At 40.3% G+C, this 13,767-nt stretch overlaps 1 protein-coding gene across 2 annotated transcripts in view; it reads right to left on the bottom strand.

The window, feature by feature from the left end:
* Window positions 1-590: 590 nt before the first annotated feature.
* Window positions 591-13,767, bottom strand: part of LOC116173268 (peroxidasin) — a 39,020-nt gene continuing 25,843 nt past the window's right edge. For both annotated transcript variants that reach the window (XM_031490627.1, XM_031490626.1), the window contains exons 2-8: window positions 8,455-8,670; window positions 8,334-8,405; window positions 8,058-8,287; window positions 7,705-8,010; window positions 3,975-4,253; window positions 3,080-3,927; window positions 591-3,008 (exon numbers count right to left, since the gene is read on the bottom strand). In XM_031490627.1, the coding sequence (XP_031346487.1) occupies window positions 963-3,008; window positions 3,080-3,927; window positions 3,975-4,253; window positions 7,705-8,010; window positions 8,058-8,287; window positions 8,334-8,353 (3,729 nt within the window). In that variant the 5' untranslated portion in view covers window positions 8,354-8,405; window positions 8,455-8,670 and the 3' untranslated portion in view covers window positions 591-962. The remainder of the gene's footprint in view (window positions 3,009-3,079; window positions 3,928-3,974; window positions 4,254-7,704; window positions 8,011-8,057; window positions 8,288-8,333; window positions 8,406-8,454; window positions 8,671-13,767) is intronic.

The raw sequence follows: 13,767 nt of genomic DNA, 5'->3' as shown, positions 1-13,767 counted from the left end.
CCAAAATTCCCTCGAGCGTGAGGCGATCCAATCACTGACCTCATCCAGTCACATCTGTGCTCGACCACATTTTGGTAGTAATCTGAAACTGTTGTCACCAGCATATACCTACAACAACCATTCTGCGATGCACAACACCTCGCTTTTATTCCTCAATCGATCGACGCTGTCACTTTAAACAATTGAAACATGGACGCCCCTAGCGCGTGTACCTGGCAGTCTTCTCTGTGGTCTTTTCGACCCATCAACGCGGTCTCTACATCATCACGCACAAGACCCTTGACTCACCCTAAAACTTACACAAATTATTACGGTTTCGATCGTTACTTACCTACAAGTAAAAGAACAATGTCTTAATATTGCCAAATGTTGCCTGAAAGTAGAGTTCTGCCATTGTTTTGCAATACAATTGCATATTGCAACAAACGACAGGCCAAAAAGGAGAATAATTTATGTCGAAAGAGCGAGGAACGTGCTAAATTAATGTCCTACATGTGCTATATACATACCATGCTAGAATATCGTAGGTAAAGGACGGCGAAATTTGGCATAGAGGGATGAAAATCAAGCGACTAGGATAGTTTCAAACATTTGAAGGGTAACTAGAATCTTTTAATTCTAAGAAAACGGCGCTAACATAGGGAAAAGGCAATATAAAAGGTTTTCCGCTTATAACTAATATAATAACAATAACTGGTAACGATACTTTATTGTAATAAAACTACGCTAAAAAAATAAAGCTTAGAGAATAGTCGCACTATTTATGCTATGGTGCAGCATATTTGTTTATTGTTAAGACAATCTTAAGTAACTAGGTAATATCTTTCATTTATAATTTACTTATTATTTATGAACACAGACGCAAAAGCTATAATCACATAATATTCAATTTCTGTTAATATTACAAAGGGCAGTTTACCTTCACACGTGGTTATATTCCCACTTGATGTGACAGATGCAGTTTATACATTTCTACAATTCTTTTCTAGCGTCGCAAATTTCTTATTCAAAGCCTTTAGGGTACTTTCAAGCTTTTCCACTCTACGCATTAGACTCTCCACATTATCTTTACTTGAATTTAGTTCGAGCGTATCCTCCACCATTGTGGTGTTGCCCGTCTCCCTCCTAAATCGCCGGCCACTGAGTCTACTTATTGTGTTAATTTGTCCAGAAACCCTGCAGTCGTTACAGCATTCCGTCCAGAATCTTAAATCAACTCTCGGAAGTTCAGAGCATGCCGTAAGGCCTCCTTGCAGGTCGTGCATACGAAAGACATCTTTGGTAATTGTAGTTATATTGTCGCTGGTGTCGCAGATCACTTGCGCTAGCGTGTACTGCTTAATTTGTACAAGCTGTTCCGGTTGAAACGTTGACGGATTTTCGTACCAAAACCGATCGCCATCGCGCAATCGCCGAAACTGTTCAATTAGCAGGCATCTGAATAGTGGCCCGACTCGGCCACCTTCCACTTGATCTTCCAATATACCACCGGCGAAAACGTCTATGTTCCCGGGATGGCCGTAGAGCTCTTTCAGTTTTCTTCGAATTTCCGGATCCGTAATTTCGTTTCGGAGATCGTCGAACGTGTCAACCTCGGACATGTTACAGAACTTTCTAAACTCGATGTATCCGGGTATCGCGTGGTCTCGGGCGCGATGGATATTCATCGCCGCTAAATCCAAGGCGACCGCGTGTCCCGATTCAAACAGGCGCTCTGTCAATTCCGTGTTGAGGTTTTCGTGTGGCCTCTTTACCTTAGCGGGGGCGCTGAATAAACCTCTGAGCAGGGGATCGACACCGCCTTCGTCCACCAAACGCCACGGGGCGAAGAAAGCCTTGTGAAGCGGCAGGTGGCCTTCTTTGATCGGTTTGAAGGTATGATCTAGGCGCTCTAGAATTGGGTTAATTAGCGTGTGGCCGAATCTCAAAGCGGCCGTGGCAAACACGTTGGCAATTGAAGGATTCACTGTGGGGTTGTACTCTTTGTACTTGCCCAACATTTCCATACCTTTAGGGCCGACAATATGAGGAAGCCAGTATTCGTAGGTGATATGTTGCATCGCAGCTCCGACAATTTTCCTCGCTTCTTGGTAGAGTCTCTCACCGTCCCAGTGCGGATTATACTGTCGCAGCTGATCTGCGACTCTATTGTGCTCTCTAAACCAAACCGTGTGCATAACTAGCAAGCCTATTTGCTCGTTCGCGCGTATATCGCCCGCTAAAAAGCAATTGACGCTACTTTCAGTGAGATTCCGCCGGCAATCCATGCCTTGTATTCCGTCGTACGGTAGTAAGGGCTTTCGATTCTGGAAAATTGGACCTCGTCGCAAATGACCGTGATCGTTGGTGAGATCGCGCAGAGTGTTCGCCAGGTCTTCAGAGTAGCCGTAAACTTGCGAGGCGTCAATGTAGGAAGTGAGTTGATTAATTTGTTCTCGCGGTTGCAAGTAGTCGAAGAATACCGACGTCATTCCCGATCCGCAAATTGCGGACGTGCGGAAAAAATCGATGCAGCGTCGATTTTTCACGCGACGATCACCCGGAGGGATATCGATTGGATAACACGGTGCCGCGTAGTCGCACGAACGCTTGCAGTCGATACCGTCCCAACTTTGCGAACTGACGGAAGGTAGGGCGTGATCGAGATCGTGGTCCAAGAACTGGCCCCATTGCATTACCATGTGCGTGATGTGGATATCTTGCGTAATTTTTTCCGTGGAGAGAAGAGTCGAAGAAACCAAGCGGGAACTGGGTTTGGGGAAGCCGTAGTACTTTAGTTCTCGATTCCAGCCGATGGGGGTGCTGAACCCATTTTCGTATATCGGCTTGAGAATACGCCGAAATCCTGTGAGAGACGCTCCCCATGTTGGATTTTGAAGATTGTTACACGTACCGTCGATTGAGCGATATCGAGAGTGGAAGCACATATCTGTACAGTTGCGGAATGCTCTATGCGCCGTACATCCAGATAATTTAGCGATTAGCTGCAAGTGTTCAGGTGACAATATTTCCCGAATGCTCTATGCGCCGTACATCCAGATAATTTAGCGATTAGCTGCAAGTGTTCAGGTGACAATATTTCCCGATAGTTAAAGTCGACAGTGTGATTCAAGTACATTCCATTTTGTACGTGTTTCCTTATGTTGACCAAGGTGCGTTCGTAAACCTCGGCTGCGCGAGCGAGCTCACGCGCAGGCGCGTTCGGAAAACGGATAATTCTGAACAGTTCTTCTGAACTACGCGGTCCTCCGTAGTGATTAAACAACTTGTCTATTGTTCTGTTCACGGCTAAGTCAACTTCTTGGGTAGCTTCTGCGAATGCGATTTTAACCAACTTGTCTCCTACCCCAAGACCAGCTGGATGAATTTCTTCTTTAATTGTGACGTACCCGGATGCGCTAGCTCTTCCGTGTTCGTTAATGGCGATGCACTCGTAACGTCCAGCGTCTTCCAATGCGATACCAACTATGTACAAATTGCCTGTAACCGACGTACGGATGCGACCAGTCCTTGCCAACTCGCTCCCATCTTTCCGCCACTGCAAACCTGGTGTAGGTGTACCTTCCCCTTTACAAGGCAGTTCAATCGTGCTTCCTAAAATTGCTTGAATATCATACGGCTTGTAGATCAGGGTTGGAGGATTCTTCACAACAGTTTCGATAACAACATTCGCGCTGGCCTCTCTGTATCCCAATTCGTTTCTAGCTTCACAGACATATAAACCCGCATCCGAACCAATTGCATTTCTTATTTCAAGCACTGTACCATCGGATGATATAAATGTTCGCTCTGTCGGTCTCAATCGGTTATTGTTTCTAAACCACGAAATCTGGGGCACAGGGGTGCCAACCGCAACACACTCGATCTTTACATCTTGCCCAACTTGAATATTTAAACTCTCCGGATGTACCGTAAATACAGGCGGGACTGCAACACATATAAAACATCTGCAGAGTGAACTTGACGCTACTTACCATTGATGAGCACTTCTGCAGTTGCACTGATACGTCCGTGGATGTTGTCAGCTTCGCACCTGTAAATACCGTAGTCGTCGGACTGGACCGGTCGTATTATAAGAGTTCCCTCGCTGTTAATAAATTTTCTCGATGACAAAGAGAGAAGAATGCCGTTTTGTGACCAGGTAATCGTCGGAGTGGGGTCACCGGCCGCTTTACACTGCAACTCAATCTGCGTATCTCCAACGGATGTTGATACACTTTTAGGAGTTTCGATGAATTTTGGTCTACGTCCATCTGCGCATATTGTGAAATTAACACAAATCATTAACAACAGTGATACTTCTTATACAATATTCAATCGTAAATATGCAAAAACAAATATTCCTAATTCAATCATGTCTATCAACTTCAAAAAAATAGGTGGTGACAATACCTACTAGCATTTAGCTCCTTTTTTCCCTTCCTCAAATGCACAAAGAAGGTTTTTCGGATCGCTAACAGTAACGGCTGGATAAAAGCAAGTTCGATGCCATTGGACAGCGGCTTGCGCGATAAAATAAACACTAGATAATAAATTAGTATCAACACCCCTCAAAAATAACCATAAAAAACCTAGTTAATAAATTGGTCAAAACTCAACAACAGGGGGAACATTAGCTTATTATTCCTGTGCACTGCAATCGCGATCTTAAGAATTACTTTCGCGAAATTGATGCCGGTTTGCTTGGAGGCGATCTGTTTCCATATTTCTAAACCAAGCGATGTTTTCCAACGAGATAACTAAGTTATTTTCAATTTTTTCATTTGTAGATTGGGCCATAAAATGCGTAGTTGGACAATAGACTTTCTGATCGCGGAGCCGCATCTGGGGAAACCCCTCTCGAGAGGGTTGTCACACCCCCAAGCGCACCTATTGAGATAGCATGTGAATCAAAACGTTAAAAGCCCACTGTTACTAATGGATTATTCGGATCCCTGCGAATGTGATCACCGAATGTTAAAATATGACCGGGGTGGATATCCCTTCTTCGGGAGATATCGCTCCAGGACGAACTTAAAACGGCTGGTGTGAGTAGGGACGGGGGTCAATCCCCAATGGTCGGCGAGATTGGGCTGTGGTAGAATGAATGTAATGGTAGATCCAGGCGAAAGTTAGAGAAGGTCGGAAACCAAATACAAGAGAGAATGAGCGAATATACCTGAAAAAACACTGCAACTCTTCGTTGGGCTGGGGAAACGGGTGGATAAAGGTCGACTTATAGGTTATGGTTCAGGAGATGATTGCAAAGGTCGGCGAAGAAGACACACTAAGACCGTGAGCGGCCCTACAATGTGCCAAAAGTGCAAGGTCCATCAGGCCCTCTTTTTCCATTTCTCTTTCAACAAGTAGTACAGCATCAAAAATACTGACGGGACATCCTGTATATGATAATTATTTCAATTTATGAAGTAAATTTGGGGATTATTTACGAAACAAGAACATAGTTTCATTTAAATTTGTATTCAGTGTTAGTTTTTCCTTTAAAATTTGTTTGTAAATGCGTAATTCTTGTTTAAATATTATCACTTTGTAATAATTCAATTTAAATAAGGTGCTAGAAGTAAGAAACACCTGGTCAAATTTGCATGGAAGGTTCCATCTGGTCGTTTGCGACGAAATTTAATTAGCGCAGGTACTTTGGTGCCGATAACGAAGACACAAGTGTTTCGAAAAATTGCGCGTTTCACGTTGGAGAAGTGGGGACGTTGATTTTATGGAGGAAGTGGTGTTTCTTTAAATACGGAAGACAATAAGAAAACGAAACTGCTGTTTCGCGACGGTTGAAGAGCGTGTACATTTGTTTACGCTAAATTCTGACCTTCTCTTCATATCTCCTTCGCGTCTCGTTCCTTCACGCTTCCTGTTTCATTCTTGATATAACTTCAGCATCTTCTAATCCATATTTTTTATTGGTTTTCTCTTTCATGTTTGCTCAAGCTTTGCTTTACACCCTCTTCACTTCTCGTTCTCCTTTTGTTCTCTCTGCAGATTCGCTTCAATTTTCTTCATAGTTTATTGTTGCGTAAACAACGTGTTGTAGACGTTATTTCGCTCTTCGTCCTGGCGTTATTCCCGTACAATTACAGGGTCCGCTCTCCGCCTCTCCATCTGTTCTGGTTCATTGCTTCTTCGAGTGTGGCGCCAACTGCCCTCATTTCCCAGCCAAGCCGGTTCATCCATCGTTTCATTGGTCTACTGCGGGGGCGTTGACCATCGAAGTCGCATCTTCTTATCAATTGGCGCCACTCCCAAGTTAGTGCTCCTGACATCGACTTTCGTCAGGCCCAAACTCCATCAAAGTATGCGCATTCCCATCCAGCGAAGTGCGTGTCCGTGTTTCGCCAATGCAGGCCAGCACTCGGATCGGTAGAGAGCAACCGGCCGGACCACAGTCCTGTAGACTTTCGCCGTAAGTTGCACTTTCATTCGTCGATCACATAAGACGCTTGGCTTCGTCCATGCCGCTTTGATTCTGGGTCGAACGTTGTAGGGGATGTGGCCGTCACCGCTGATACTGGAGCCGAGATGTTTCGAGTTTGTTGACCTTCTTCAGGCTACCCCTATCGATGGAGATAGTTTCATTGTTCTGCGGCCCATACTCCATATATTCAGTCCGCTGTGTTGAGTCGTGAACCGAACTCAGCTAACTGTGTCTTCCACTGCTGGGTTTGTTGTTACAGTCTCGCGCGGTCTTCACAGGCGAGGAAGGCGCCATCAACATATAGAAGCGACCAGTTGGATATCCGCAGTGACGGAATCCCACAACCGGGATGAAAAGAAGCGGCGAAACGAAAGGGCGGAGCCTTGATGTACGCCAACGTTGATTGTGAATAGGCGCACGTTAGTAAGGGAAGTATTTCACCAGGGTTTAAAATGATCCCCCACTTTTTTTATGGAAATACACGTTGTGAGCCATCAGGGATGTGCAGTATTCCAGTACCTAATCAGAAACAAAGAAAATCTCGATAATGTCGATCGGTCTGTCTGTCTGCCTGTCGGTCTGTCTGTACTCCCATTTCCGACTAACAGTTTGAACCGATGTAAACCAAATTTGGTACACACATATTTTTAAAGGTACCCAAAAGAAAAAGCTGAAAAGCTTTTGGGGGAATCGCGCATGCGCAAGTGGGTCAAACTCTCATTTCCGCCTAAACGGCTCAACCGATTGGAACCAAATTTGGCACACATATTTTTACACATAAAATTTCAGAATCGCGTGTGCGCTGGTGGGCGGGTGGTATCCGTGCTAGCCACAACAAATTTTTATAAAGTAATTTGGCGCAGTGGACGTACTCTTATCGGACACCGTGAGATCCATAGGTCATGCCATTTACCGTTTATCGGTGCCATGTCAATTTTTGTTTCCAAATTACACCAGAACTTAATATATTATCAAAATGTTTATGTCCGCAACTAATTAACGGCAAAAAAGTGGCAAAATGCTAGTATAATTACCACCCATTTTTTTAAAGTTGTCCTAGGTTGATGAAACATAATTCTATCATGTAGGTACAGCTTTAACAGGGATAGAATGTATGAATCTCTTTTGGTCTTGCTTGAAATGGGTCATCATCCGGGACCAAGATATCGTAGAAGTACGTTTTTGGACAAATTTTATCCTGGTCAGCATATTTTTGCATATTTACGACTAATTTAACTTTAAATATGCAATTCTGGAATGCCTATGCTAAGACGTACACGTACCGTAAAAATTTAACTGCTGCTTGTTTTGTATAACAGGGTTCAACACTACCATTCTCGCCGGCCTAGATTTAGATTCGCCCTCGCTGGTTTTCACCATACATTCGTAATATCCCACATCAATATCTTGAGAATTCTCTATCATTAAACTGCCATCGGGCATGATGTGGTACCTATCGTCTGGCGGCAGCTCGACATGATTACGCATCCATATAACAGATTGATTGCCCTCGGCGCGACACGTAAATACAGCCGTTCCTCCCCATGATACGTGTACATCTTGGGGGTTTACTAAAATCTGGGGCGCACCTACGCCGCAGTTAAAGATAACGACTTTTACCAAGCGCATTACTCACTGCAATGAAAGTCCTTGATTTTCATCCCCTTCAAAGGCTTCCCGTACATCTCATGGGGATGCTGACAGCTGGCAGCAATGTGGATTTGTTTCTCTTTGATCATCCCCACCAGCCAAGCCAGTTGGCAATCACATACTAGCGCATTCGAATCTAGCCTTAAACGGGAAAGACGCGAGAGTCCCGAAAAGGAACCGCTCTGGATGTGCTGGATTTTATTATTGTATAAAAATCTACAAATATTAATTATAGCTTAATCGTTACAGTACGTCCACATACAGCCTCTCAAGTGTTGGCATATTCGAGAAGGTCCTCGGCTCGAAAGTTTCAATTTCATTATCGTGCAAATATCTGAAACAAGTTGGGCTAGGGTGATCGTTAACGTTTACCCCATACTTACAAATGTTCTAAATTTACCAATCCTTGAAATACATCCGCATCGATGTGCTTTATCCTATTTTTGTACAAGTATAAATGCCGAAGTTGGGCCAATCCCGTAAATATGCCATTCTGCAACTCGGTCAGCGCGTTATTGTTTAATAATATTGACTTGATGTGCTTATGATATTGGAATTGCTGCGGTTGAAGCTGCTTAATTTTGTTAAATCGAAGATCGCTGAAATACAAAAAATAAAAGTTATACAATGTCAATAAATTACCTATACTGACGCGTAGGTAGATAATATTATTAATTATTCGCTATATTGCATTTTATGGATTATTAGTGGATTGTTTCGAATTATTTTTATGGTTATTTTATTGTAATGTAATGTATATTTTTGTCGTAATATCACATTCAGTGCTTGCGACAGGTCAAATTACAGCATAAATAAGTAGTATACAATCAAAAGTACAAACAGACAAAGAAATTCATAAAAAACTAACAACTTCGCCAACTGTTAATGTTTTACAATTCCAAAATATCCTCAGAATAAATTATGAAGTTATAAAAAATAAATTAGGTGTCAAAAGTAATAAAACTAAATGTACATCTCTATAAATAAAACTATAAAATTTATTTAAATAAAATGCATTCTGGCCGATGACGTTTATGGAGTAAGATGGCGAAAGTGGATCAAATCATAATTAAAGAACTGAATTGCAACTGGCCCTACATTTATCATCATGGGATATTTTTAAGGTGGAGGGACGTTGATTTGTACTTATAATTTTATTGCAGTTCGCCGTTCCGTCTATCCATTACTCATCTCATATGAGCCACGGGTGAAAACGCTATGAAGTGGTACTTTATTCATTTTTCATCATAGTCCTTCTATTTCCTTCCTCATCCTGTCACTGAGCTAAGTGCATCGTGCCAATTTATCTCGCATAAATATTTTAATTTAATATGTACTTTGTTTAAACAAAATTTTATTCCAACGAACGGAAATATCTAACAGTTTAGATTTTAAATTAGCTAATGCATTGGATGTTACACAATTAGGAGAACCTTGAAATTTGACCGTGTGAATGAGGTTGGTGTAAAACAAAGGTAATTTATTTCGTAGGCAGGTAGGTATAATAAATCTAGGTAACTATTGAGTATCCTTCTCGAATACTTATCTTAAAGACTTCAGATCAATGGGACCTACAACAAAGTCGTCAATATTGTAGAATTTGTTGCTATTTATGCTTACAAAGATAAGTTTCATTTTATCATTTGGTGCATATTTAACATGAAAGACGCCTAAAATATCTCGAAATATAAGTATAATATCGTTAAATGAATTAAATTATTTAGATATTATTTATATATTTACATAAGTAGTCAACAAGCGGAATATGGCTTCATCAAAAACGTCAAAAAGTCGTCCGTTCGTCCAATAACTAAAGCTCTAATTTGAGACATGATTAATGGTAGGTTTAGACAGTGGGGGGGGGGTCATTTTTGCCCCAAAGCCCTTTACTAACGTGCAGACTCACTGGTAAATAACTGATAGCTGGAACACGTAAAGAGCTCAGAAGCAATACAAGACGATAGTGGAGAAGTATAAAAGGGCGAAGAACCGGCGAGAAGATATGAAAATAGGAACCTGAAACGTGAGGGGCGACAATCGTACGGTATGCAGATATTAGCCCTACAAGAAATCTACCCGTTTGGGATTAATAAGCATAGTCAATGTCTCCATGCCAACGGAAGATAAAGATATGGAGATGGTAGAATATTACGAGGCAGTCAATACCAAATATGATATAAAGCGAAGGTGGGAAGAAAAGAGATGTATTAAAACATCACAGGTGGAAGGAGTAAGCTCGGCGAATCGAATGAAAACGAGAAAAAAGTGTTGGCCCGGAAAACCAGATGAAAATGATGAATACGGTAAAAAAAAAAAAAGGAACCAAATAGACCATGTAATGATAGAGATCCATCCGAGGAGCTACAGGGGAGCAGATGCGACGCGACCAGAACACAGAAAGGAGAGGTGGAAGAGATACGACACATTAAAATTGTAATCAGAAATTAAGGGAGTACAAAACAGTCATCCACCCAATGGTGCTGTTGAAAGCAAAACATGGACAATGAATAATAATATATTTATCCAAAAGATCCTAAACGGATACCTATAGGACAAGTCAAAGGCCAAACAATATGATTATACATACAACTAACGGGCGATCAAAAATGAGTTGCTGTCGAGTCGCCTTTGGAAGTTCCAAGTTAAATACGATTTTCCATGTAAACAAAAATTTTAAAGGCAACTCGACAGCAACTCATTTTTGATCGCATAGTACAACAAAAATTAAGGTTCTAAATCAATATTAACATAAGACATAAATTCATTAACACTACAGAAACAATTTACAGTCAAAAATTTTTTGAGTGTTAAACTAAAACGCCTGAACGGTGAATGTCTAAAATTCAGCGGTAATTTGTTATATAAAACCGCACCAGTATAATAGGGATTCATTTTAAATAGTTCTAGTCCATGTTGCGTATACGACAATTCAATACCTCGTCTAGTATTATAGTTATGGTATGTATTTAAAGAGGGAAATTGGTTAATGTTGCATTTAACAAATTTCAACAGTTCAAATATATAGATACACGGAAAAGTTAACAAAGCGTTAGATATAAAAGTACTACGGCATGATGTGTCCCTACTTAAATTAAACTTTTCTGCATCACAAAGACTCGTTTGCTATGTATACTGTCACCCCAGAAAATGATACAGTAGTGCATGGTAGACTCAACATTGGAGTGGTAAAAATTTTTAGCTGCATTAACATTTGAAATATATGACAGACGTTTAAGAGCAAATTAGACGTTATTTTATTGCACACCATATCAACGTGCTCTCTCCAGCTTAGGGAACAATCAATGTTACAGCCTAGTAGTTTATACAATGTTTCTTGCCTAATGGATCTTTGTTGTACTCTAATCATAGTACTTGCAATATATTGCACTTTTTTAGGGTAGATTTGCATAAGTAGGATTTAATTAAATTAAAACAATTTCCCCTTAAACCTAACGTTAAACTTTATTTAATAAAATCTGGTGATCGAATAAGTCGAAAGCTTTTTTTAAATCAACAAACAGAGCTAACACGATGTTACCTTTATTCAAGTTTGTGTACACTTTATGAAGGAGGAGAAACTGGAAAGATGGGAATAGACCGAGAGCTTGGGTGAAAAATACCTCCTCATAAGCAGAGCTGTAAATATTTTTAGAAAAAGTGTATTTTCTTTATCTAGTTACTGAAAGTATCTAAGATACTTTTCTCTTGAGCCAAAAAGTATGTTTTAGATACTTTTGTAAAAAGTACTTTCTGCCAGTAAACTTGCTACCCTATTTCTATTTAACTGGCACTTTCCGTGCATTTACAAGTGGCAAGTTTACTGGCCGACAGTACTTTCCGCCAGTAAACTTGGCAAATGTAAATTAGGCTTTAGATACTTTAAAACTCTTAGACCTTCTTCGGCACCTGTAGAACGATTGTTTTCATTCGCCACTTTTATTGATTCTCCACGACGACATGCGCTAATTGACCAAAATTTTAAAGGTTCTTTTATGGTTTATGTTTAAGATAAATGTGAATGAGCTCCATCGTACATGCGTAATACAAGTACTTTGCGCGTCAAAGCGAGATGCAGCGAATGTGTTTAAAAGCGTCTTCCGCAATACTAAAAACGTTTATGCTAAAATACAGTTCGTTTGAGCCAAAAAACAACTACGACCTTATCACGAGGTTTTAGCGGAATATTCGGGAACTTCGGCGACGTCTGTTGGAAAAAAGAGTTTGCCAAAATCGTCTGCCGTGGCGGTTCCTTGTTTTTCCTTAAAAATAACTTTGTACCTATCGCGAGGTATACACGTTTTTCTCGCCATTTTCAAACGCCGTGCCGCTTCCGCATCATAGGGAGTTCAATGTAAAATTCATAACATGAGATTATTGGGTCCCCAAAAATTTTTTTTACGTCAATCAACCGTTATTAGTTTTCAATTTTTTTCATATAAAGACGGAAACTTAGAAAAATAAAACCCGTATCTTTTTCAATAATCTGCGATGCCATGGAATTTTCTAAAACAAAAAGATATCCAGTTATCAATTAGCAGCAGTTCGAAATGGATTTTATGATCGACTTGGTTACTGTCTTGCAGTTAATGGTCACTTATTCGAACATTTATTGTAAATTGTTATATTATAGGAAACCGCTTTTAGTAATTTGGCATTTCTTCATGTTGAATTCGCTGTTCTAAATATAATACTTTTCGTACTTCCGGGACTAAAGTAACAACTTCACTCCATTATGACAAGTACTGAAGTGTCACTTTTTGTCCCGCCGGGATTAAATTTGGACGAAAATCCCGGAAGGATGAAATACTAACAAGGCAATTTCAGTAGGTTGTTCCACATTTTGTATGCGGTACTACTTCTTAAACGCATCGTACTGCTGCTCATATAGTTTTTTGGATTTCGGTGGTATCAATTCTATACCTAGTTTGGCTGCTTTTTATCAATATCAAATACACCTTTGTCACCCACCGCACCAAAATTATGACACTAGCAATGACAGTTTCCAAATTATTTTTGTTACCATAGCATAGGGATTGTCATACCAACGCAACGTTCCTATGGTAACTTGTTAAGCAGCGATTTTTTGAAAGAACGCGTTCTCTAACTCCATACATATTAAGTGTTTCGGTTTCGGAAGTACGAAAAATATCGTATATACCTTGCGACTGAAGTAGTAGTCTTAATCCCTCAGGTAAAAAACTTTACCTTCGGGATTAATAGTACTATTTCCTTCCCGCGGTATATAATATACTATTTTGATAGAATTTTATTTGTTTTATAGCAGACATTTCATGGCATGACGGATATTGACGTAGTTTTTGTATTATAAAATTGCATGGCATCACAGATTATTGAAAAAGATTTATCACAGATTACTGGACAAGGTCCAATTTTCCTTCTTAATTATTCAAAAAATTGAAAACTAAACGGTTGATTGACGTAAAAAATTTTTTCCTACAAAAAACCTTAATACATTTTTTGCTCTAAAATAATTTGGGGAGCCAATAATCGCATGTTATGAATTTTAAATTGAAATCCCTATGATGCATTACACCACCCTGTCTGTATACATCATTAACATTGCAGAATCGCATATTTATAGTTAACAGTTTGTACCTTATGAGGAGGTATTTTTCACGCAAGCTCTCGGTCTAGAAAGGAAAATACTGAGAAGTATAAGGAGTAAGGAAGGATTG

This window comes from Photinus pyralis, unplaced genomic scaffold (assembly GCF_008802855.1).
Source record: "Photinus pyralis isolate 1611_PpyrPB1 unplaced genomic scaffold, Ppyr1.3 Ppyr1.4_LG6, whole genome shotgun sequence".
NCBI lineage: Eukaryota > Metazoa > Arthropoda > Insecta > Coleoptera > Lampyridae > Photinus > Photinus pyralis.
The sequence above is the reverse complement of the archived record's forward strand: the minus strand, read 5'-3'. Positions and strand labels throughout refer to the sequence as shown.